At 43.6% G+C, this 26204-nt stretch overlaps 1 protein-coding gene across 7 annotated transcripts in view; it reads left to right on the plus strand.

Annotated features, from left to right (window-relative positions):
* Positions 1-26204, plus strand: part of FSTL4 (follistatin like 4) — a 187198-nt gene that overhangs the window by 128274 nt on the left and 32720 nt on the right. For all 7 annotated transcript variants that reach the window (XM_085236443.1, XM_085236441.1, XM_085236442.1 and 4 more), the window contains one exon: positions 21977-22143. In XM_085236443.1, the coding sequence (XP_085092569.1) occupies positions 21977-22143 (167 nt within the window). The remainder of the gene's footprint in view (positions 1-21976; positions 22144-26204) is intronic.

A 26204-nucleotide genomic window follows, 5' to 3' on the forward strand; every position in this document is an offset into this window, starting at 1 on the left:
AAGAACACTTTGTGATCAATCCGTGCAGCTCTCTCTTGACATCTGCAAGATGCCAGCACAGAGGAACTCATTAAAATGCACTCTTTAAATTTCTGATGCAGATTGCCATGCAGTGTGCTCCAGCAGTTAAGGATGGCTCATACATTTACCTGGGCTCTCACCCAGGCTGCCAGCACGGCTCTCCTGCACCCAGCCCCTGTGGCTGTGGGCGCAGAGCACAGCAGCGTGATGGAGCAGAGCACTGAGCAATGCTCTGAGGGCACGGAGTCACAGGAGCACGTGTGGTTTTAAAGATTCCCGGGGATTTATGGAGCGGGGTTAGATTTGTGTGCTGATTTATTTCAGTCTGAGTAACCACAGACAAACAAAGTACCCACGACTGCGCTTGAACAAATTGAACCTGAGCTGCAGCAAAGGGCTGAGCCAGGAGGGTGCTCTGCTTGGTCCCATTTACTGCTTGAGGAGAGCAGGGAAAAAGTGGGCAGAAAAACATCTGTCGGGGCTGGGGGGTGAAGTTAACCCCTGTGGTATCCCTGCTGCGGGTGCAGTGGGTTGGCACATCACTGCTTTGCTGGGACAGGTATTTCAATTCCATAGGCTTCACAGCAAAGCTCATTTCCTTCCCCATAAATGGCATGTGGAGTCTGCGTGGGGCCAGACCAGCAGGAGTCAGCCTGCAGCTTGGACTCTGTCTGCGCCCTGCACGTACCCAGAATAGTTTGCTGAAGGCATTGCTTGCAAGCATTTAATATTTAAATACCTTTTAATCATCCTCATAACCTTATTATCGCCTACACATGCTACTGGTCTTTATGGATGCAGGGGGACCAAGAAGGGCTCAGCTGCAAACTGCTGCTCCAGTTCTGATGTGGGCAATGGGAGCATCACCCGGCACAGCGACACCGACAGGAACAGAGCAATGCTTACAGCCCAGGTGGAGAAAATGCAAAGCAAGACCTTTGCAAAAGCGGGTCTTCCACTGGCTGATAAGGGGTAAAATATAATTTGATTTTTTCTGAAGTAGTGCAGTGAGTTGCATTGCTGTCTGAAAAAACCGAGACTACAGTATTCCATTAATAACGAGCAAGGAATAAATTACCTGCAGATGACATTTTGTAATTGAATCACAATCTAATATCCTGGTAATATATTACAATAATAAGAATATTAGGATGATTAAAAGATATTTAAAACTTCAGCCCCCAGAAATGCTAAGACCCAGTGCTGGGTAAAAGACAGATGCTGTGTGTGTGTTTCGCTGATTCTCAAAACCAGGCAGGTAATGTGATGGGTTTTGGCTCCGTGGTGTCATAAAGTTCCTCTCTGATGTGTGCTTGAAGTCTGTTTGTTGTCAGTTCTAAATGTTTGTTCGCAACAAAAGCAGTGCTGGGGGCAACCTTAAGTACAAGCCTAAGATCTAATACATTTTGCATACATCTAGCATGATACGTAAGAAATGTCCATGTGGGAAACCATTGTTCATTCCCCAGCTGTTCTGGGGAGAAGACTGGGCGCTCAGCACCAGAGCCAGAATCATTGGAGCAAATGAGGGGGATTCTCTTGGTGTTGGTGAATTCATTGTGCTTGTTAATCCTTTGCACTGCTGACTGCCCTGGCAGAGCAGCCAGCACACATGGCTGAGATCCATGGAGCCCAGCATGGATGTGTGGCTGGGGAGTGCTCGTGCTCACCCAGTGTGATGAAAATGTCTTCTGTTTGCCCTGGAGATTTGGTGAGTCAGTCAAACAGAGCCGTCCTACGCTTCTGTCTGTCTCACGCACTTCCATCACGTTAATGAATGGCAGGTAATTGTGTGAGGGCTGTGGGTAGGAGGAGTAGGAGACCCTCTTGAGTGCTGCTTGGTGTTAGTGAGCTTGGCAGTTCACTTACTGGCAGAAATGTCTGTGAGATCAAATGGGTATAAAATAATGTTTTATTATATGGGTATAAAAAAATGTTTTATATTTAAGTCCTGAAGTGGACCTGGCTTTGATAAGTAGCACAGTGGCATCCCTTAGGAAATTCATGGCCACCACCCCGCTCCCTGCCAGGAACACCGCAACTCCCAGCCCCTTCCCACCCCATACCCTTCAGGTTTAATACTGGGAGAAATTTCTGCTCTGAAAGAAGCAGAATCAGGTGCCCCAGAACCAGGGGATGTGGCACTGGAGCTCAGTGGGCACAGTGGGGTGGCTGTGGCCTGAGAATCTGAGAGGTCTTTTCCAACCTGATGGATTCTGTGATTCTACAGTTCTGTATCTTCCTTCCTCCTGTTTCCCTCCATCCCGTATCTACACAGATCAGCCTCCACTGGCTGACACAAGAGAACGAGGAGAATGTCCTTTTTTCAGCTTTCCCATTGCTGAGATGTGCAGTCCTAGGCAGAAAGGCACAGCAATCTTCTATTGCCACAATCTGTTCTAAAATTTATTATCCTTTAATTGATCTTTAATCAACCCGGCTTGGTTAGTGCTTATTACTGAGTAACACATACTCCAGAACCCACTGAAATAAAAACCCATTCCAGGAAGGAAACTGCTGACTGAAGGCTCCAGCTACCAGGGGAAACTAGTACAGACAGAATTCCATTAGATGAATGCCTATAAAGAAAAAGCCAGCCTTCTGTGAACGGGAAGATAAAGTGCAGCCATAATTTAAACTGTTTGATATAGTAAACAGTTAGAATATGTTTTGCAAATTCCTTTCTGTAGGGGTGAATCACTCCCAATTCACTCACTGCACAAATATCAGGCTTGTCAAAGAAAAAGTATTTCCTGTGCATTTCTGTTTGGAAATTAAATGGGTTTGGGGGATGTCTATAGAAGTGCATGTACTGAAGCATGCTTTGGGGCTGTATAGCTGTGTGCATATGTATTGTACATGCATTCTCACATTCACACGCTTAGATATCTGAAAGACTCCAATGGAGGCTGCTGGTTTAAGTTGAAAACCACCAGATGTCAGTTAGGAAGAAGCAGCACTCCCAGAACAGTGCCTGCCCCACTCCCTGGGTGGACATTCATTCCCCTTTCCCTTCTTCCCAGGGTCTGATAAATAGATGCTGCTATTCTCGAGGTGCTCACGCATTGCAGTACAAGGAATTTTCTAGGTGCTGCTAGATAGAAATAGGTTCACTGAGTTATTTCACCACATTTCAGTTGGTAACTTTGCTCTCCCGAGGTGTTTTTTGGTACAAAAATCCACGGGTGGTGGCAGATTTTAGTGAGAGCCAGAGTGAGTCCTTGAACCTCAGAAGATGGGAACGTCTGATGGCATCGTACCCTCAAAGTGCCACCTGCTCCTCTCTAGGAAATTGTTATTGATTATTACTCTTTTTAATTATAGCCCCACTCAGAGCCTCACGTAGGTCCATAAAGAGTACTAAAAGTCCTTGACATCGTGCATGGGAAGTGTCTCTCTGCCTCGTGGTGATTTCAGGGGATTTAACTCAGTTTATAATCTCCATTCCGCTTAAAGCTCAAGGGTTAGAACTCAGCTGAAGGGAAGGGCTGTTGTGCTGTTCTCCATAACCAAGTGCCCTCCGTCCTCATTGCGTGAACGCTCGGACAAACCCTGCCAAGTGGAGAAGCAGCCCCCGACCTTTCAGGGTTCCAATTAACTCCCTTGCCACTGTCAGTTGGATTTCAGCCTCTCTGGTGGGCACAAACTTTCAACGCTATAATTTGCAGAGAGCCTGGGAGCCACGGAACGCAGCAGAGAAGAAAAGAAGCAATCATGGCTTTGTCATCTGAGGAGGAGGCTGACCCTTGTGTCCTATCAAATTTAGTCCTAAATACATTTTGCCAATGCTGTGGAATGCCCTTCAGCTGGCACCGGCGTCCCTCGCACGCTGAGCTAATGCATTCAACAGCACAGACTCTTTAAAGTGAGAATTGAATCTTGTTGCCCCTTGACAAAAGTGGAATAATAGTGTAATGCAACAGAACATTTTTGAAATGCTAATACTTGCCACCTGCAACTTAATTTTATTTTTTTTCTTATTGCATCTTTTATGACATTTCACAGTCCCATAGCTTCAATGGATGGATCTGCATCATAAAAGTGACACGCTGATGATTTAGGAAGGATAGTCAGTGTGAGTGAAACGGATGGAGTGCTTTAAGAGTGTCAGTTTAGCACCTATTACATAGGGTCAATGTTCATTTTCAATACATCATTAAAGCATCCTGCTAAATCACTCAGAAAATGTTCATGTTCTCTTCTTTGAGCCACCATGTTAGATTATAGGGATAATGAAGTGTAACTGCACATAAATGGCAGTTTTACACAAGCATGTTTTATTGTTTTCAGGGCCACTGTTTGAGGTTATTCTGAATATGAAACATTAAAATATCCCCAGTGAAATACTGAGTACCTCTTTAGGTGATAGTTGCCATACTTAGGTTGGCAGTCAGCTACCAGCTCCATCAAATTTGATATCTACTGAAGTCATTTTCCCACTCTATCAGTTTTACAATATGCGGTGTTCACTAAACTAATATCAATAAAATCAAAACTGCCCTCAGCCCAGTAGCTAGTTCTGAAATTGCATTACAGAAGATGTATTTCTATTGTTTTGAGCAGAACCGTGGAAACTCAGTTATGTCAATAGAAGTCCCTTTGCCAAGGTCAGTTCAAGTGCAGGATGGTTTTTGCTGGCGTCAGGTGTTATTAACAGTGCAGAGTCTCAGAGACACCTCTGTCATGATTACAATTTTTATTGCCAAGGTAATGTGAAAAATCAGAACTTGGAAGACAGGAATCAGGAGTCACAAACATGAAATATTAAATATTTAAACAAGTCCTTGTAGTCTATCCCTAAAATTGACTGTTCCCACAGTACACGTGGTGCTGGGAGACACTTGGTATGAAATTGGATTTATGGATAGTGCATAATACTGAAAATATTAACTTCTTTTGTACTGAAACAGAGAGCTAATGCTGCCTTTGCCCTACTAAGGAGGGAAAAAACTGTCAGGTTCCCTCAGGCTCATAAAATATTTACCTGCTTTTATTGCATTTTGTAATGGGAAACGTGGCTTTTATTTACAGAAAGGTGATGCAAGTGCATGACAGTGGGCACCCAGCCCTCCCGAGATACCCGTTCTACATCCCACCCCATCCAGGACTTCTTATTAACTTCATGCTTGATTACTTTTGGCTTTCACTGCATTCACTAACCAGGTGCAGACGGGCATCCTGATCTTCTCTCTGTTCTTTAAGACAGAGCTCTCTATTAATGGCAGCGGGACTCTCCAGTTCCAAGGTCCGGATGTGTAGATCGCATCTATTGAAGTGAGGAGGTAAACATACCTGCTTTAAGACGGCTCTGTGGTTATAGAGTTTGATTCCACACATCACTATCAGGAGCCAGCTGCTCTCTTCGGTTGGATTGTGCCATTTTGGTTTGTTATAAATAACATTATATGAAAGCAGGACAGTCTGAGACATGGGAACAGAGCCTCCAGGGCACCATTACCATTCTCTTTGCAGTGCAGAAGAAGGGACCAGCACGTGGCAGAGCCATGACAGGCCTTACAGAGAGCAGGAAGCACGTGGGAAAGGCTGCAGGGTGCAAGTGGCACAGCGTGGAGCAGAACTTGGCCCTGGCACTGTGACGTGGGGCTGGAATAGCAGAGAAGCTTTCTGAGGCAGCTAATGATGCAGGGCACTGCAGATTTTTTTAATGCTTCTGCTGGGAGATTCCTGCCATTAACAAGAAGTTTGTCTTAATGACAGGCTTGTTTTAGGAAGCGTTCGAAGCTAATAACTATACTCAATAATGATGGTGAACATTACAGAGTTTTCCCTATTCACCTGTAAAGGATTGTAAAAGGCTTCTGCTCTGCTGCCAACACCACCTTCTGCAGGCTGTGTGCTCTGCAGCTCAGCTGCTATAGACCCAGCTTCTTCCTGGGCTCAGGACAGTTCTGCAAAGAAGGTTCACAAAATCAGGAGGAATTATGGAAAGAAAGGATACTGAATAAAGGTATTTCCCACTGCAAATAAAACAGACCTGATTCTACAGGGTGTTGAGCATCCTAACAGGGAGAAGAGCTGAGTTCTGCTGTCCTTTTCCTAGGATGAGCTGCCAGCCTTGGGTCAGAGTTGGCAGGAGTGCTACATTTGCCTTAGTTTATCTAATCTGTTCAACAAATGGTGTGAAGCCTTAGCAGATAACACACAGCATTCTTTGAGATGCATCACGAGTGAAATTATTATCATTTATTATAAACAGATGAGTTGGTAAGACATAACCTGGATATGGATGTGCAGCAGTGGTTTGTTTAGCACAAAATCCTCCAGTTTAAAATTCTGAATGTATTTCATGTGCCTGGACTCACCAGTCCCCTGCCTTGCTTCAGAGATGTATGCAGTGACCTTTGTATTGTTAGGGCAACATCAATGGAAATGGTGCCATAAACTATGGAATTTAGCTCGGATCCCTATGGAGAAAATAATTTCCTTGTTATTTCACTTCATTTTCTAGCTTTCCCTTCAGAAACCAGCCAGTGCTCCCTCCACATTCTTGACTTCACTTAATTGCCAGAAAAAAATTATTTTGGAAGATCTGCTTGTTTTATTTTATGAAGTTATTCTGAGTTCTCCATTCTGCTCGTATTTCCTTATTATAGTGCTCTCCACTCTTCCTGAGTGCTGCAATATATCAGTATTATCCGGTCTCCAATCCTTTAACATCTTGAAAGCTTCCATGGGTAATGCTGGTTCTGTCCTCCCATGTGACTGAGCTGTTAAATGCGCCCTGTCCTCAGTCTCAGGCCAGTTCTGAGGCTGCAGCATTGGTCTCATGGGGCAGTGACACTTTGCTCCTTACCAAAGCCACCTGGGTACAGTGAGCAAGAAGAGAAGGCACAATGTTTTTGTTTGTTTCCTCAAACCATAATAGCTTTGGTTTGATGCTCTTGCTGAAAATGATGGTCTGAAAGGTTTCTGGTCAACGTGAATAAATTAATAAATCAATGCTGACGTCCCATTAGGTGTTGTACATGGCTGCAGCAATTAGCAGCTGTTCCCTCTGTAGATTCTCTGCATGTAGGATAATTATTTCATATTTATCAGCACTGATCAACAGCTCATTTCTGCAGTTGCAGTTTCTCGTGTCATGCAGAACTTCTGGAAGATAGTTCTAGCTGTCCTCATGGTTTGCTTTGCTTCTGAACCTGGGGGGAAGCCTCCTGTTCTTTGTGGTTTTCTGTTGCATGAAGCAAAATCTGAATATTACCTTGAGGACAACTGTACCATCTGATTTATTCTCCTGGCATTTTACTGACAGGCCAAAGACAAAAGCGTTCTGTGCGTTTGCACAGCGGTGCTGCAGCTGAAGCTTTTTAAAGGATCGTCATTGAATCTGTTGTATGCAGTGCTGTGCAGCCATGCTATCTTCTTGCAGCTAACCTTCAAAAACCTGCTCCAGAACTTCAAGGCAATGATTTGTGTGACATGTTGTGTCATTTCTATGGCAAACCTGGTTCTACAGATGACCTTAGCAGAAATTAGTCAGAAGAAAGCATTGTTCCTCAGTTAGTACGAGCAGATGATCCTCAGCACGGGCACAGTTTGGTTGAGGGGATCTTGGATAGGGTCTGATGGGTCATAAAAAATGATGGTGCTTGTGTCTGTGGATCAGCATAACTCCTCCTGCAACTGAAGGGAACCGCTTTGGCCTGATTCATATACATCCCTGCATCTTAATGTTATGCTACTGTAAAACAAGATACTAGGGGATAAAACTTTAAAGGTTGGTAATAAAAAGGTAATAAATGGGATATACAATAGACTGATGAGAAACTTCATTTATTTCCCTGAGTTACGGATGACCTCATAACTCATGAGTGGTGGAGCGAAGTGGAGTTATGAAAGTCATGAAAGGTCATCAATAACAAGTGGAAATAAATGAGTTAGTCCATTGTGTTTTCTGTTTGCATACATCTCCACTGATAGATGTGACAGCAGTGTTGGGCTGATGAGACTCAGGAGGAGCGGAGCTGGGAGCATCCTGCCTGCAACTCACTGCTATCTTCTCCATCACAACTGAGGAATAAGGAGAAGTTTTTGTGAAATGGAAAAGAGGCCAGAAAGGTGCCAGCAAAGTGAGGGGGTGAATTGTTGCCCTTTTCTCATAGGCATCTGTAGTGAAAATGTTAAGTCACAGTGATGGAGCACCCGCTGGGAAGGCAGGGCCAACAAGGGGAGCTCAGGTGCATGCAATGCAGCTGAGTGACCTGAAGGGCTGGAGCCAGGATCCACCCCTGGTCCAGGCCTCATTTAAGGGTTGGCAGTGGAGGTGAGGGTATCTCGCTGGAGGTTCCTGCCTATCTGAGGTCTTCCAAAGGTAAGCAGCTTCTTTCTTTTGTTTCTGTGTCCATGGCTGTTGCGCTTGGGCTTATCCACACTTGCTGCAGCCCAGGACTTTGCCACCCTGCTGCTATTGTTCTGCTTTCCATTGTAGTATAGTGTTACAGCACCATTGCCATGGGGCAGCACGCTGCTCTGGAACATGTGGCTGCATAGGGCTTTGTAGCACGTGGAAAGGCCAAGCAAGGACCAAAAAACTGCAGCAATGCAGATTCAGATGACTTATAGTGCAGTATAATAGCAGGAGAATGCAGAAAGTCTTGTGATGATGTTTCTTCTGGTGCCAGGCTGTTAGTTCAGTGGTTGTGTATTTTACTCCAGCCCCCAGTTGCTTCTGAGTCTGTTTTTTCAGGTGTGTTGTAACTGTCCCTTCTCTGCCCTTCTGCAAACTTTAGCATAAGCCAAGGTCAAAGCAGAACATAGCAGTCACTGATAGCTCAGACCCTGCTCACGTTTTAAGAGCTCTCCAAGAAGGCAGCTGTGTGTACGTAGCAATTCCACCCATAATGGGATTATAAAGTAATCTCAGAGAGGCTGCAAGAGTAACCTTGGGAAATAAGGCATGTGTCTGGTTCTGGTTCAGATACACTGTGTAACTGCAGCTAAATAACGTCTGTCTCTGCTTCAGCTCACCATCTGTAAAGCAAGGGGTTTTACGTTCTTTCCATAAAGGAATATTGCTGGGAGGGGAAAAAAAAAATAAATTATGAATTGTGCAGATATTCTTGTCCTGGAGAACCAGCAACAGAGCAGTACTTGAATGGAATGTCACCAGAGGAAACTGAGAGACCATTGTTTTGATGAGTCAGTTAAAGAGCCAGTGCTTCCTGCTGACAGGATTGAACTTCAAAATTTGGTTAGAAGGCACTGTTTTGCTGACAGTACTGTCTTTCAAAGGACATACAAAATCAACACCTGACCATCTGTAGTCATTTAAGATTCACCCATAACGCTTTGCAGCAGAAGAGTTGTTGTCAACCTTGACATCTGGACAAATGCCAATGTCTCCCATTCTATATTAGTCACCCCATGTAAACCACTGCATCCTCTTCAGTCCTGTAGTACCCTCTTGAGTTCCTGGGCATTTGCTGCATTTCGTGCCCCAAAAAAACAAATGCAGATGTGGATCTCCCACTGCAAGCTGCAGCAAACTTACCCTCAGTAATGTAGTCCTCCTGGAGCTTCAGACATAAAGTCTTCTCAGGACTGTTCTGAGACCATCCCACATGTGATTTCCCCCGGTGCTCTGGCAGAGGCTGCAGCCAAGAGCCTCCCGGGGCAGTGCTCGGGGACACACAAGGACAAGGGCATACGGTGCTGCTGGGCAGAGCCCTTGCACTGTGTGTGAGCAGGGCTCCAGAGTTCTGCCTTCTGACCTTGGTAGATAAGCATGCATTTTCTCTAAACGTGTGTCCTACATTTGGATGAATACTTCATACCTTCAGCTATTGCTAAGTGAAAAATCTAGAAAAATAGTTTAAGCAATTTTCCACAGAGTAGTAGTCAGTAGAATGTATTAGAGATGATATTTCTATGCTGCCTTGCTTGACATATTGGGGAACAGTGATTTACCTGGTTTGGTGTCCTTGGCCCTTCTCCTTCCTTCAATCACTGTTATCTGTAGCACGGGAATAAAGGCTGCATTCAGTTCGGAAGGAGCAGTTCTGCAGTAGTTTATGAATGCTTTGTTTGCTCAAACATCTGACATACGTTACTCTGAATCATTAAGAGTCTTTTTTCACAATATGTCCCTGACTTCAGCAATTCATCCTTGACGATTCTTCTATGAGCATTGTTCTTGATTTATGTTGAGTGTTAATGATTTGAAGTGCATAAAGTACAACAAAATCATCATGGTTTTGTGGGTGGGGGTGTAAAATTATGGGGATAGCAGTGTTTTAATCTGGGGCCAAGAGCAGAGATTCCTGTGCAAGGCAGCCCTTGGTGCTTGGGACCATGCTGCTGTGCTTTGAGGTCACATGCACTCAGTGGCTCAGTGAAAAGGGGTGAGGAACTGTAGCCCTGCTTCATCTAATGTGGACCTGGACTAAAGGAGCAATATCTCTGACTTTTGCTCCAGTTGGAGGCATTTTGAGCAACCCAATCTCATGAAAGATGTCCGTGCCCATGGCGGGGTGTTGGACTGGATGATATTCAAGGTTCCTTCCAATGCAAATGATCCTTTGATTTTATTTTATTTTTCATTTGGTGATGCCCTTTTTGTAGCACAGGAGCTAATCAGCACTGGTGGAACAGAGAGGGTGTTTGGCTGCGTTGCTCAATGAAGATGTAGTGAAGGGAAGGGTAGAGAAACTGGAGGTTTGGTAAAAGGTGAAACATCACTATAAGACAAGTGAAGGACCGTTCCTGTCACTTGGTTCCAATTGCATAATTTAAATAATTATTATTGAATCCCTTCCACTTAAAATTAATAACTACTACTAGAAAAACTCAGTCTTTGAGTTGTTTTCTGTATGTGTTTGAACAAAGCTTTGCACCAAGAATCCTTGGTCATGGTTGGGCCTTTTTGGCGTGCTGTATCTCACCAGACCTTGTCAGGCATGGTGTCTGCTGTCAGATGTGAAATGGCTTTGAAGGGATACAAGCCACAAAGGACTGTACATCAATTAAAGTGCAGCAGAACGCTGTTCACCAAATGCCCTGCAGGTATGTGTTATATCCTAGTGGCTGAATGTCATGTTACATTTGTGAAAATCATTCCATTATCAAAGCAGTAATTTACACAATGGGTTATACTTACTGGCAAAACACAAACCAGGCACTGATCTTGTTAGTACTCAGATTGGCTATAGGTTTTATGTTGGAAATCTTTAACTTTTGCTTTATCCTCGTGAGCAGTAGCTACACTTAATGCTGTGTTCTGAAGTTTTCCTATCTCAGAGCTGTTATTTAGATAAGATACCAGGAAAAGCAAACGAGGCAGCAGTGCTTGAGATAGTGGCTTTTTATGGTGCACTAATTTGTATCTGACCTTTGGTGAGGAAATGAATGCATTCCATATGCTGTTTCTGTGGCTCTGCACAGTTGCATAAAATAGAGGGGAGAGAAGCTCTGCTGCAGCAGGCAAGGAGGGCTGCTCAGGTAAAAGCCAGCTCTGAGGAAGGGATGCTGCTTTAACTACTCCTGAGATGGTTCTGCCTCACTCCCAGCCTGAGATCTCATTCCTTGTAAGAGCTTTCCTAAGGTTACTTTAAGGATCTAATATAGCAGCGCTTTGGCTGGGGGTCAAGGTCTGTGTGTGCCTGTGTGCACAATGTAATGGAAAAGATGTTTTGTAAATGCCAGCATGTGGGGTTGCAATTTGAGCACTACGATGAGCCCTGACCAGACAGACCAGACAGGTACAAACAAACCATCCCAAGTCACCTGATAGATCTGCACTGGTAGTTCAAGTCAGGAGTTAGTCAGGTGTGTTAGGAGAGATGAGTCCCACCCAGCCTTCCCTTTCCCACCATGTCCCTCCCTGGCTGAGCCCAGCATGTTCTCACTGCCTCTTTGAGGGGCAATGCACCCTCCAAGTGTTTGTAGTTAGGAGTGAATTGTTTCTTGGAAAAACAGAGCATCTGCTTGGTAATATTTGTGATGAGTGCTGTGCCAAAGATCTTAAAAGAAAATATCCCCAGACTCTTGATGTGATGAATGTTGTTGTTTGTGGCACTCAGCATATGGTCGCTTTGCTAGCAAATAATTTAGCATTAAACAAGCTTTCATTTGGTCCACTCAGTTTCTTCTGGGCTGCTGTAAATTAAATATTTATTTAAAGACTGTATTTGTATTTACATTACAGACTTAACCAGGAGTAATTCATTGCACATAAAGCAATGCGTGCTCCTCAGATGTTGTTTATTGAGCTAATTCCAGTTTGTGATTGTTAAATGTCAGTAAGGCATGTACCTATTGCACGTGGTCTGAAGAGTCAGTATTCAGCACCAGTTACCAAACAGAGGAGTGTCAGTGCTGTGGTCCCACCTGCAGAGGGAGGACCTGGTTGGTAGCACAGAGCTGATGAGATGCAGCTGGTAGGATCCAAGAAGGGAATAATTTGACACCTCATCACTGGAGACTTTCAAGGCAAGGCTGGATCAAGCCCTGGGCAACCTGATCGAGCTGTGGAGGTCTCTGTTCATTGAAGGGAGTTGGACTAGACGACCTTTAAAGGTCCCTGCCAACTCTACGGATTCTTGGGTTATTTGGAAGGAGCAATAGAAATAGCTGAGATCCTGGGCAGCCTGATGTTGGTAGCATCTCTGCCCACGGAGGGCTTGGGACTGGATGGAATGTAAGGTTCCTTCCAGTCCAATCATTCTATGATCCTATTAAATATGCCCATTATTTACATACTGTTGGGTTGGAACAGGTGGCTGAAGCTGTGTTTGCATCCAGTTGGCATGGTGAGGTGGGGATGGGAGGGAGGGGCAGTCTGTGTTCATCTGAGCCTCAAGGAATGAAGCAGTGAGGAGAGGAGACTGGGATGGGGTGAAGGAAACCGGGTACTAGCAGGAGGACTGGGATGGTGGGAGCTGGAGCAGTTGGGGCTCAGGAGGGCCGTGGCTGGAGGGCTGAGAGATGTTGGTGCTGCGATCCTGCTGTGAGGCTGCACAGCCCCTGAGGGCAAGTGTCAAAGGTGATTCTGAAGGGGATTTAACAGCAAAGGATGTTAGGGAATAAACATGAAGAAATGTACCATTTCTGCTGTCGGAGCCAAATGTGAGTAGTTGAAAATAAAGTCGAGGATGTAAGATAAGAGAATGAAAATATTGCACAGCTGCTTTGTAAACAAGGGGTCTGCTCTGTGCTGCAGGATGGAGAAGGGGCTGCAGCCCTGTGCTGCCCGTGTCCCACAGCTGCTGCCCTACTGCCTGGCCCTGCTGGTGTCTGGGGTTATGTGTCATAGCATCTGTAAGAAAGGACTGCTCCTATAAATCATTTTGCTCTGAAGATTGCAGAGGTTCAAGAAGCTGATGTTGTTGCTTGGTACACAAGGAGTACTGGCTGCACTGGGCTTTGCTGCCATATCTTGCTTTTCAAAATGCCTTTTTGTATGATAGCGCAGATGATTTGTTTTCCCTGTTACTTCCAGCGATGCAGCATTTATCATTCTTGTATTACTGGAATTTAAGTTGCAGCAGTCACTGCAAATCTCTGCTTCAAAGTACTTTTGTATAATTAAATTTCAGTTTTATATGTGGATTTTATCTGTGAACCTCTGAGGGATTTTAATGAGAAATCCACAGACATGACACGCCTGTGGCTATTTGCACAGCCCCTGTTGCCTCGCATGCTGAGAAACCTTTCCAGATGGGTTGGTTCTTCCTCAGGCTTTTCTGCCGGGAAACTGAGGCATCCCCAACTCCGACCCTCTCTGCAGAGCTGCTTCCCAGCCCTTTGTTGTCCATCTTGCAATTCCCTGCAGAGATAAAAACTCACGGAAATGCCAGGCTTTCAAATGCTGCTTCAATATTGTGCAGCAGATCCGCACTGCCTGCTGGGCCTGGTACCAGCGCTGGGCATGGCCCGGCCCCTTCTGCAGGTTCTGAAAAGCTTCTGAACTGCAGGGGATTGGGCTGGGAAAGGTTTAACTGGGACAAAAGATGTGCTGAGAGCATGAAGCAGGGGATTCTTCTCCAGGGGCTGCTCGCTGTGCTTCGGTTCCATTCACCTACCTCACCAGAAGGAAATGTTATTTTTAATTATCTGCTTCTTGCCAAATTAATTCTGTGCCGTCTTTACATTTCTGACTTTCACCTACCCTTTGTGTTTGCAAGATGGAAGGGCGTGCATGAGAGTGCTGATCCAGAAGTTCTTATCAACGGATGTTTTTAAAACAGGAGATGCTATCGGGGGGGCTGCTGCAGCACAGCCTCACTGTGCCTTAGCCTTGGCAGAAGGTGGATGGCTTTGCCCCATCCCTGGAGGTGCCCAAGGCCACGGCTGGGCCCTGGGCAGCCTGATTTGATGCAGGGCAGCCAGCCTGCAGCAGGAGTACATGGGAGGGCTGTGAGGTCCCTTCCAACCCAACCGTGCTGTGATTCTGTAAGTCTAAGTACGGTGCAGTTCTCCCAGGCAAATCTGTGCCATTTCTTCATTTCCAGAGCTGCGTGTTGCTGCAGCATACATCAGATTGGGCTGATGCCTGCCCTTCCAAGGCAGGACAGCAGCACATGGAGAAACAGTTCCTCTGGGTATGCTGAGCTCAGCCTGGGGCAGCCAGGTCCTGCCATCAGCCATCCCACTCTGCAGCCTGGAGGAGGCATTTCCATACAGCGGTGTGAGCCCGGAGCACGTGACAGAAATAGTTGCATATGCCTTTGTTTTTCCTCCAGTTACATAACCACAATTTTCAAGTGAAATGTGCTCTGGTTTTATACTGCTGGCTTGAGAGCAAGGTTGCTGTTGGTATGGAAAGCACCAAAAAAGCCCTGGGGAGAGGCTGAACTGTGACTTGAATGAAGCAAAACCCAAGTGAGCAATGGCTGGAAGGTGAAGGAGAAGGGTAGAATAGCTCCAGTTGGATGGTGTGAGCCTGGAAAAGCTGAGTCCTTGTGTTTTTTTTTTTTTTTTTTTTTTAAGTGTCCTGAGTGTGGCCACAGTCAGGAAAGATGCCAGATCCATGTAATTACCACAACTAAGTTTGCAGTCATCCATACAAAGAGTAGTGAAAGCTCTGTGAATACTATTATGAATGCTTATTTACAACTTGAGAGTGTGGTATCATTGACGTGGTGGTTTATGAACGCAATAATATGAGAGAGTATGAAGGAAATAAATAGATGCCATTTGAAATGCTCGGGGTTTCTGTTGTTTTTTTTTTCTTTTTTTAAAGAAACCCTTAATCTAGGCTTTAAAAGCAGTGTGAGCCCTTTTTCTCGGCTCCTTGTTTCCTGTTTCATGCATTTTTCAGTTTATCACATTTATTGCATATTGCTGGCCCAGACCCTGAAGTGAAATGGGTGGGGAAGATAAGATTGCAGCCATTCAATGCAGCCATTTCAGGGGTCTCGGTGCTGTTACATTGCATGGGAATGCTTCCTGGACCCCACGCACCCTGCAGCCTGACTCTGCTCTATTTGCTAAGTAATTTACGTACACATTACAGTGGTTCCCACAAGTCATGCTGTACTTAATGATCTGACAGCATTTCCATGATAAACCCTAGGGGTTTATAGTGCAGCCATAAAAATTCACTTCTGGGAGAAACTTGGCATGCCATGTCCCATACCAGAAGCTATCCTTTTCTGCCTTAAATCAGGTATAAATCAGTTCAGCTACTGTAGCTTATTGAAGTTCAAAAAAAAAAAAAAAGCTCAGTAGTTTCATATTTTTTGGTCCTCTGAAACTCAAATACCACATTTTAAATATAGATAGTGACTTCTCTTGAAAGTTCCATTCCTTTGGAAGAACCATTCCAAAGAGTTCCCATTTTGAAGCTAAGGAATTGATAATGGAATGGCAAAAACCTCCATACTCCCAGTAATGAGAAGCCTTTTGCACGAGGCAACTATTGCTTTTGGGGTGGTGAAACTGCAGTTGCTACTAATGGTTTCTTTCAGTTCCGACTGGATGTAGTAAAGTGCAGAACTACAGAGAGCAGGTGAGGCTTCTCAATTGTCCCAAACCACGGTGTTCTTTTTTTTTCCTGTGAGTTCAGTGGAAAACTTTGGTACTTGTGTCCTTCGGTTCTTGGGAGGGCACTCTTGACTCTTAGGAAAAGAGACAAATCTTTGGAGTCAAGTGTTGCAACGATCACGATTACCAGAAGTAATGATGAGACTATCGGGCCATTAGCAATTCTACCTTTCAAATTAATAAACTGACTGGGAAAATGCATGGCTGTTATGGTGTAGGCAGGACACTGTTGACACAACATGGGAATATTTTATCAAAAATTAATCATATCAACACTGCTCTCAATATGTGGGAAATAGGAATTTAAAATAAAAACAAATGCATTTATGTAAGCTGTTCTCTAAAATAGACTACTTGTGCCTATTTACATAATGAATCCATCACTTATCACCCTCAGGAGATTAGATAATTAAGCACTGAGCAACTTATATTTATTCATGTACTTTCAAGAATGAATGAATTATCCCTTTCTGCACAAAGTGAATGTTCTCTGATTAATAACAGGAGGGCAGGGATGGGATTTTACAACGGAAAGTGTACTGCTTGTTTTCTTAAAAAGAAAAGAAATTGATCTTTAGAATACAGTACATCAAGAAGCTGTTTTTGATTGAAAGTCAATATAAATGGTTTTAGCAAGCTTGTTAGCAATGTGAACGCTCTTGATACAACTTCATGTGGCAAAGCTGAGCTGAAAAGTGGGAAAAGGCATTGCAGTATTTCCTTATTATCTGCTTGATCATGTTGGATCTTGGGTTCCTACTCACACAGGTTAGAAGGGTGTCCACTCTTGACAGGAATGTGAGACAGGGTCTTGTCCTGCAGCACAGTGCTGGATATCACTGATGTTTTGCATGTATTTATGCCAGATTCTGCAACAAGATGGGCTGCAGGCTTCCCGTGCCATGCTGGGACCTGTCTGAGGAGCCCTCACCCATGGCCTTTCTGAGTAATGACAGAAGAGGGCTTGAAGTGCTGAATTCTCTCATACTGCTAGAAGTATAATTATGCCTTTTTATGACTTAGAAAACAGCATTACTAATTTAGTGGAGAATTTACAATAAGATACTTCCTGAAGTAGCATGCCCAAGGTCCCGAGGATTTATAAATTACATTAAGAACTTGAATTATTATAGCTACAAAATACAGCTGAGGTATGAGCATTTCTACTTAGCATTAGAAATCATTTTGTTATTCACATTAGTTAAACCTCTACGCCTCGGAGGAAGGCTGGGTTGTGGTCGCTCTTTTCCTGGGAAGCCAAACTCTCTGAGCATCCCATGGAGGGCTGGTGATGTTCTTTGCAGGTTGTGAGGCCAGAAGCCCGATCCCATCCCCTGCTCTGAACCCAGGTGGGAGCTGTTGGAATTCTCCAGATTAATTAATGGTGAACAACTTGCATCGAGTCCATTAACAGCTCTAATGTGGTTAATTAATAATGCAAACATTCTTGGCTTTCCCATAATTCAAGGTTGGTGTTTGGAAAATGGAGTTTTCGTCTCAGGTTGGGTGATGGGTAATCCATCACTGCCAGCAGACAGGTGAGGGGATGTAAATATTGCTGGAGAGGATGGGCTTGTCGAGCCTTAATCTCCAGCAAATTGTGTTAACATGGCAACACTTCTTCTGGAGCTGGTCCTGGAGGCAGCACTGTGACAGCTTTGCATGAGCACGCAGACCCGGGGTGATTTGTGTGGCGTTGGTTTTATTAATTCACTCATTTGCTCCATGGAGTAGGGTAGAATCTAAATCACAGGGTGTTTGGAAAATACTATAATGCTAATCTGAGTAATTTACAAGTGTGTTAGGCAGCATTTTACACATCCAGACCCACTGTGAACTGCCCTTAACATTTGCAGTGACCACATCCCATTCCAGACAGTATCACCTCTTGTTGGAGTCATTCTTTGGCTGGCCAGATCTCATGGTCAGTTGTACCTCACCTGCAGCACAGTCATTTTAAAATCCATTAGCTGCAATACTCTCAGGTTTAAGAGGTTCCAAAACTGATCTTCTCTATACCAAGCCAAATGCTTTTCATCAAAAATATTGGAGAAAAAGTAATTTTTTTAAAAAGGAATATCTTATTTTATCCTCTTACCCACTAATTGCTTTGGCTTTCTTGAATCAGTTAGGTCCTCACCTGCAACTGTGATCAGAAAGAAGACTTCTATCTGTTGAAACAAATGCTAATATCACCCTTGACCTTTGTGCTGCAGTATTGGCCATAAGGCAATAACCGGCGTACTGCCTCAGTACTGAACACAGCTGCCGGATTTGGGGAACTGAGTGAAGGCAAAAGTTTGCATCCCATTAAATCAGTCCTAACTTGACCAACTGCTGGGGAAGCATGTTTGGGGCTGTGTTACCCATGCTCCATTGCCCAAGCTAAAGGTCTGTGTGAGTTAACTGGGAGGGGAGGATCTGTGCAGGAGACTTTCTGTAACAGTGAGTTCTCCCATCCCTTGCTTCCAGCAGCATTATGTTTTGGTACACTGTGTACTATCCAAGAGCCAGTTATAAGATTAAAAAATTATTTCCTTGTCCCTTCAGCATACTCTAAGCAATAAAGTCCTTTGCTCCGTATTCTGTTTTAGCGGGATGAGATGCCCGTGAACAAAAGTAACAATGATTAAAGGTGGTAACCATGTATATTAAAAATATATTTTCTTTAGGTTTAAGTGAAAAGATCTAATTAATGATACAAAGCACTTTAAAAAAAAAAAAAAAAAAACATGAAATCTTTTTCTGCATAGTGTAGCATGAGTAAAGGCACGCAGGGAAACGACATTTACTATGTAAATTATCTCTATGCCGTGCTAAATCAATGAGTTTTCCTCCATAGATGCTCATTCCAGGTTGCTCCCTATAATGACCTCAATTATACATGTCTTCATTGTGAAATTATGATTGCCTTTGGCGGGCTGCAAATGACAGCAGAGGAAAGATTTCCGTGATAAAACAGCACAACAAGTAATACCTGCGTGCATTAGTATGCAGAGCGTGCAAAGGTGCAGCACAACTCCTGCTTTAGAGCCTTAAGAAATAAAATTGGAGAGGAGGAGGGGTGTAGGGAAACGTTTGGCGGTATCTTGGCATTTTTTAACAAGAAAAGGAATTGGTGAGCCTTCACCATCTCAAACGTGTTGCGAGAAATTTAAATGGCGGCACAGCTGCGTGGTTGGCCCAATGATCTGCACTGCGTCACAGCCCCTCTGGGATGGGGATAGCAGCAGAAAAAAGGGCTGTGAGGAGCAGGATTTCCCTGAACCGCCCTCCTGCCCAGTCCTAGTGACTGTGATTTAATTTGGAATTTGGCAAAATGCCGTAGGCAAACGTGGTTGCATCTGTTCCTTTGTAAAGCTGTTACCCAGGTGGTACCCCTGTCTTGATCTACCCAAAGTTGAGTCACAAGCGTTGGGATCCTATTGGTGGCAGATGGGTTACAAGAACCACTTTTCCTCTCGCTGCAGTAGGTTGAGAATTTGCTTCAGATGAAATATCAATGAAGAATACAAGGTTTGACACGGCTTGATAAATGGGATAAGCTAGGAGTGGTAGTTGCAGAATCCATGGAATGTATACAGAGCTACTGTGCTGCAGAATTTCCCAATAAACTTGAAATTGCCCCATTTTAGGACCAGATTCCATTCCAGCCTGTGTTCTTCAAGTGAGCATGCTTTGAATGTTCCCCATTCATTTCTGTTTGGTTTTTATGTGTGTGGTAAAAATCCTTTTATCTCGTAAAGACTTTTAAAAATAAAATGAGGAGCTCAATACTTAATCTAGAGGATTCCACCCAAAATCATTATGGTGACTTGAGTAATTTGTACAACCAGCATCAGAGTGTTTGAGGTCTGCAGCTTAAGTACAAGATTCTGATTTTTCTAAGAAGACTTGTGCTTTCAAACCAAGGAGCACAACCTTCATCTCCTCACAGGGCATCTCCGTTTCCATCCCAAGGCACCTGGTTGTGTAAGTGCTTTTTTTTTTTCTTCTAGCAATGCCAAGAAAGCTGTGACTAAAACCACACAACATAATCCTCTATTAATAGAAAGACTCTTGAAAGTCAATGTGGTCATGATAGGATGCCTTCAAATATATTCCATAGAAGTTTTTGAGGGGGGTATGTGATTTATTTAAGTGATCTATCTGTATTACATACATGCTGTAGCCTAAAAAGTCCCATCTTGATCTGATTCAGTTCCTTGATGTGTGGCAGCCGCCCCAGGTGTCTTCTTAAGGGACCACTGGAGCTTGGGGACTGGGCAGTGTGAGAAATGGCACATAGAATTAAGGAGAACAGCTGTAAGAAGGAAAAAAGAATTCTCACAAATGAATGATCCTTTATTTCATTTCTCCTCAAGAAGAGATGGTCCTCATTAGCTCTACTCCGTGCTACGAGTTATTGTAATTATTGATTCTTTATCCTGTCAAGTGTTCTCCAAATATTTTATTAATAAAAAAATATTTTAAAAGGAGCTCTTTTTTTTTATGCAGGAAGTAACTGTTATCAGCACCTCTATGGGGTTTACATGCTTTGGGCGGGGGGTGAAGGCACAGAGCTGGGGCACTGCATCGTACACTGGCCCCAGCATGAGATCTCCTCCTCCAGCACATATCCAAGGGTGATGCCTAATGAGGTGTGGCTTAATGAGGTGGTGTTTAATGAGGTGTTCATTCCTGGCTTTGCTGCTAACCTGACGGTGGGTGGTGATGTTCTCCTCTTCCTGCTCCTCCTCTGTCACTCCATCTGGGCTTTAAGATTTCAGGGGCATGAAAGTTTGATGGCCAGCCTCTTCTTGTGTCCACTCTATGGGAGTGACTGCACCCCAAGTAATAGCATGATGTTGGTCAGACTTTCCTAATTTTTGATTGATAGATTGACAGCTGTTTATTTTAACTCATGGTGTTTCTAAGCAGTGCTGAGAATATTAAGTGGGAGAACAGCTCATGGCTGGCAGACACGGCGTGCAATGTATTGATCTTTGCAGCCCTAAATCAGCCTCGGACCTCCGGTAGTGAATATGGTTTGTGGCACACTGAATTGACTTCTCACTTGGGTGGAGAAGGGATGCAGAGCTGCTCAGTACGGCTGCACAAGTGGGTTCTACACGAGGGGCTCGCAATCATCAGAAAGAGCCCTAAAGTGAATCCTGTCGGCTGCCCAGGTTGGGGAAGACATCAAATATTTTAATGAACAGATCTTCCGGAATTGCTACTTGAGAGTTTTAAAAGCAGTTTTTCATGTAGAGGGTATGAAGAGATGGAAGATGTTCCTTGAAGAAGTAGGTGTTGGGTTTTATTGAGTACGCTTCTGTAGTGGAGGCCAGGTGAAGAGGATTTTACCACAAAAGCTGTTAACTCTTAAGACGATATCACATCTTAAGCTCTGACTTGAAATGATAAAAATGGTGTTTGCAGTCACTGAAAGTCAGCGGAAGAAAGTGCATGAGGCATTTAAATCTTCCCAGTGCGGAGACACTGCAAGTGATACACAGATCTTGTGTGGGTCACACTGCAGATACATGAGAATGAGCCTGATGAATAGGGTAGCTCTGCCAGCTCGTGCAAGGAAGGGAATAACACGAGCCCACGTGGTGTTTTGTAGTGTCAGCAATGCTGCACTTTGCTTTTCTTAAAGCACACAGCCTGGGGCAAGGCAGCATCCATCTCTTTGGTCCCTGTTTGGGACCAAATGCAGTGGGATGAGGACAGAGGGGCTTCGGGGGGTGGGGGGAGAGGCTCATTCCCCAGGCCAAGTTTCTGTCTCGCTGAGGCAGTATAATGGCAGCGGGCCTCTCAGTGGGAAAGCTTCCCTCTTGGCTTTGTTGCTTGGAGATTTTTTTATTTTTTATTTTTTAAACACCCAACGCCTTGCTAAAATCCTTCAAAGTTATTCCTGGAATGGAGAAGAAAGGGAACCTTGGTGCTATTCGGTGTTATTCCTTTGCAGAGGTGGTCCAGCTCAGCCTGCCCGAGGAGCAGCGGGTCAGCATCACCACCATCACAGTGGGCCTCAGCACCATCCTGACGTGCAGCATCCGCGGGGCGCTGCGGCCACCCATCATCTGGAAGCGCAACGGCATCATCCTCAACTTCCTTGACCTGGAAGACATCAATGTAAGTCCTGAGTTACTCCTTCTTGTGTATTGAATACGGCTTCATTTAACAGCGGATAGTTTGAAAGGAACAAGTTTTGTCTCGTTATTGTCATGAAAAACAAAGCTGGCATGATGTTCTGTTTTTATAGGAATGTCTTAATCATCATAGCTGAGAGCGTGGGTTCTTGGAATGCTCAGGTTACTGCAATTTGCTTAGCATTGATACTTCATCCCCTGTTCCTTGTTCAGTGCAACCAGAGCAGCCCTGGAAAGCAGGGAAAGGAGCTCTCCACACCATTAACCTCTCGGCTTTCTCATTCCCAGTACAAAGCTGCAGGTTCATCGAGAGCATGAAACAACACATTGACGGCTGGCAGTGAAATCTCTCCTCTATCTAAATCGAGTAAATCTGTTTCTCCCCTTTCCCTTGCCTTTCAGCCTGCTCCCGTCTCTCAGTGCTCAGGCTTTCTGATGAGCAGTTCAAAATAGGGGGTAATTCAGCAGGGTGTGGTGATACCGTGGCAGGAAGGGAGATGGATCTCTTTTAATTCGCAGCGCTGGTCTGATGTGTGAGTCACAAGTGATAGTAAAAACAATACCTGAGTAATGGCGTAAACTTCCTCATTTATTTAATAACATTTAATTATGGAGAAACTGGAGAGTCATGTAGAAAAAATATGGTCCGTATTTAATTTCTCTTTGCATTACAGTACACGGTAAATCAGTTTTTATTTTAATTACGCTACAGAAAGAGTTGATTTATATTTTTGTTCAGCTCTTGTTAATTTGATAACCACTCAGTTCAGAGTTGTTACAGCCATAGCTCCCTAAATTGTTGTGTATCTGGGGTTGCTGAAATGCAAAAAGTCTTTGTTTTACTCTTTACTGCAACATAACACATTATTTGTTGCCTCTGCCTTAGTAGGAGCCTAGTACACGCTATATGTAAGTGATTACTGTACACACAAATTCAGTAATTACAGCTATTTAAATTTTTCTTTTACTCAAAGCAAGAATTACCTTTTCCAAATGCATTTCTTGTTGCCTTTTGGAGCATGGCATGCAGTGTGAAACCAGCAAACATCCCACTGCGGTGTTGGCACGGATTTGTAAGGAGCAGTGCTGAGGATGCTTAGGATTGCACAGCCAGCCCAAGGCTTGCAGAGCTGATAGGATTTCTTCCAGCCATCCATCAGAGCTGTGGTTGGGATAATGGGTCACTGCACTAAAAATACATGGGACACCACCAAGATGCAATACGCAAAATCCGCCGTTCCCTCCTGGAGTGGGAAAATGGCCAACCTGACAGCTTATGGTCCTGTCCAAATATTCTTCAGAACAGATCTATTTCTCGATGCAGATTAAGCTGAGTAAAGATTACACTTGCTGCCAGCATGTTTAGTTTAATCCACAGCAAGCAAACTCAACAGCTTTGTGTGATCAGAATGTAGAAGGAGCCTTTCTATGGGCAGTGATGTTTGCTGGGTGGATCTGAGATGTCCTGTTTTGAGGCTCAGATTTGCTGCTGAGCCCAATTGAGTTAAAGGTGAGAGTCAGCTGTTCTGAAATCCTATTTCCTCATCCTCTGGAGGCTCAAGAGTAGTAATAGAATCTTTTGGCCCAAACTAATGAAAATTCCAGGCATTTGTATTGTCTTTATGAAATTTTGGTTGTGATCGCATTGATTTTATTTTATTTTTTTTTTTTTTAAAGAATATTTGAAGCTGGTGTGTGAATGGAGAACAGAATGACAATCTGGGAAGTGGAGCACAGAGGCATCCCTGGAGGACAGCATGTGGCTCTGAGGCTTTGTAACCCAACTATTTTAATTAGGATTGGAGCAGTAAATTTTCAAGCTCAAATGCCAGTTCCTTCATAATTTAGTGCTGGTCCAAGTGGACTTCTGGCTTACTTATGAGTAATTCACTTGAGCATTTGTTGCTAAATGTTAGGAAGACTTAGATCTTTGAACATAAACTGGATCTGCATGATTACACGCTCTTTGGACAGTCCTATGCAATAGCAGGAAAAAAATATATAGTTGTTTTTATCTGCTTGAATTGATATCACTGAGAAACCATATAAACAGAGCACTCGGGCTCTTACAAGGAAGCAAAACGGGATTTATGCTCAATTTTGATGTTTTGTGTGTCAGTTCACATCGTCATATAACACCTGGTGCTATTGCGCGTCAATGTTTTTTTAATCTAATAAACACTTCAGCATCTTTTCCATCTTTAATTAAACTGTAAAGCTCTTCATGTTCCATATATACCATTTCCATCTGCGTTCTGGGCTGGTGACTTGAGGTGAGGCAGTGTGGGGACTGTGACCCCTTTATTTCCCCCTTTGGGCAGTGTGTCTGCGGCTGCCCAGGTGGGCCCTTGAAGGCTGGGTGCACTTGGTGGTGGAGGTGGCCCTTTGGAAGTGTGAGCATGCCTGTGCTCGGGGTTAGCTCTTGCCTGTAGGCACCAGGGGCAGAACTGCGGTGTTTGCTTTATGGTTGCAGTGTGGGTCAGCAACCATAAGGGACATGAAACAATCATCTCTTTAAGGACATCGACAGCAGGGAAGTGAAGGCAGTGTGCTTCTTAATACACTTGAAGTCAGTTAATGAAATTACTTCAGTTTTCTTTTAGAGTGCCTCAAGCAGAAACTCAATTGCATTTCTGCTTTTCACAATAAGGTTAGCAATTTGACTAATTGGAAGTGCAACAGGAGATTAATTGTACCTTTTTAAGTTCAAGGAAATCCTCCCTGCTCTTGGCACAGTGGTAATCACATAGAAACTTACAAGATATTCACGCACTTGGAAAAATCCTTGTATTATATTTCAATTAAACTCTTTCTCTTCTAAATGCTAATTGAGGAAATCAGATGAAAATATTGGTCCAAGTCAGAAGAAACAGAACTCTTCAAAGACGATATGAGCACAGCAGAGGGAAGGAACCACTGCAAAGTCCTTTGTGGCTTTATTCCCCTCAGATGATTGATAAATGTGATATGAGAAGGTTGACGGCGTTCCAAATTAATATTAGAAGTGACAAGTTCAACAAAAACCAAAGTAATCCGAAATTCATGCAGAACCGAGAGGCTGAAGATTACTGTAATGCCTGGATGTTTATGTGCTTTACTTAAATCATTTTTATGAGATATCTCGAGTGGCAACAAAGTATTAATAACTTTCCGTTTCTCTCTTAATCAGAAGCTTTCATAAGCAACATTAATTTGTCTTGTTGGTGAAGAGCTCTGTTAATGAGTTGTCACATAGCTGGTACAAAAGAGCCATCTTAATGGTACATGTAATTAAATGATTTTTCTTGCAAACATTTAAGATTGCTTTTTGCATGAAAATATTATTTATTCATACATTTCCCATCCAGGTTATTTATCCATTATAAATGCTTTTGCAGCTGTATTTAAAAAAAAGTCACATCAACTTTTCTGATGAAGAAAATAACTAGTGTAGCTGAAACGGGTGAGGTTGTGATAGCTGCAAATTGATGTTTCACTACAAATAGCAAACTGGTTAAAATGTGTTATCTTTCAAAACAATATCCTTCTGCCTCCCAAGAAAAAGCAATATGCTGTCCTAAATCTGTGATTATGAAAGCATTCCTCAATTTGAAAACATAAAAAAACCTCCTTGTGGAGTTAAATGTATTTATAGGGTATTGTTTCATGTGATTTAACATTATCTGGAGAAAAATACATAAATTTATGAACAAAACTTGTAAACAAAAGCTTATCTATAGCAGCACAATGAAAACGTACACAAACAGAGAAGAGCATATTATCATAAGAAAACAAGTGTAACAGAGCACAGGTAGATAAGAATTTGGTGAGTTACCAAGTACGATGCAAATAGCTTGAACTAATTCGTGAGCAGCTCTCATTATTCTTTATGTGTTCATCTGTACAGTTTAACCCAGATCTACATTAGATCATTGGTTCAGAAATGCACTCTCTGTTGCTCGTGATGAAAACGTGGGTTTCTTCGTTTCTTCAGATGCTGAGTAGGGTAGCGTGTCCTTTCTCTGCAAAAGAAATCCTCGTCTAGGAACAAATGGAAGACTCCAG

The sequence above is a fragment of the Meleagris gallopavo genome, chromosome 15 (assembly GCF_905368555.1).
Source record: "Meleagris gallopavo chromosome 15, MGAL_WU_HG_1.1, whole genome shotgun sequence".
NCBI lineage: Eukaryota > Metazoa > Chordata > Aves > Galliformes > Phasianidae > Meleagris > Meleagris gallopavo.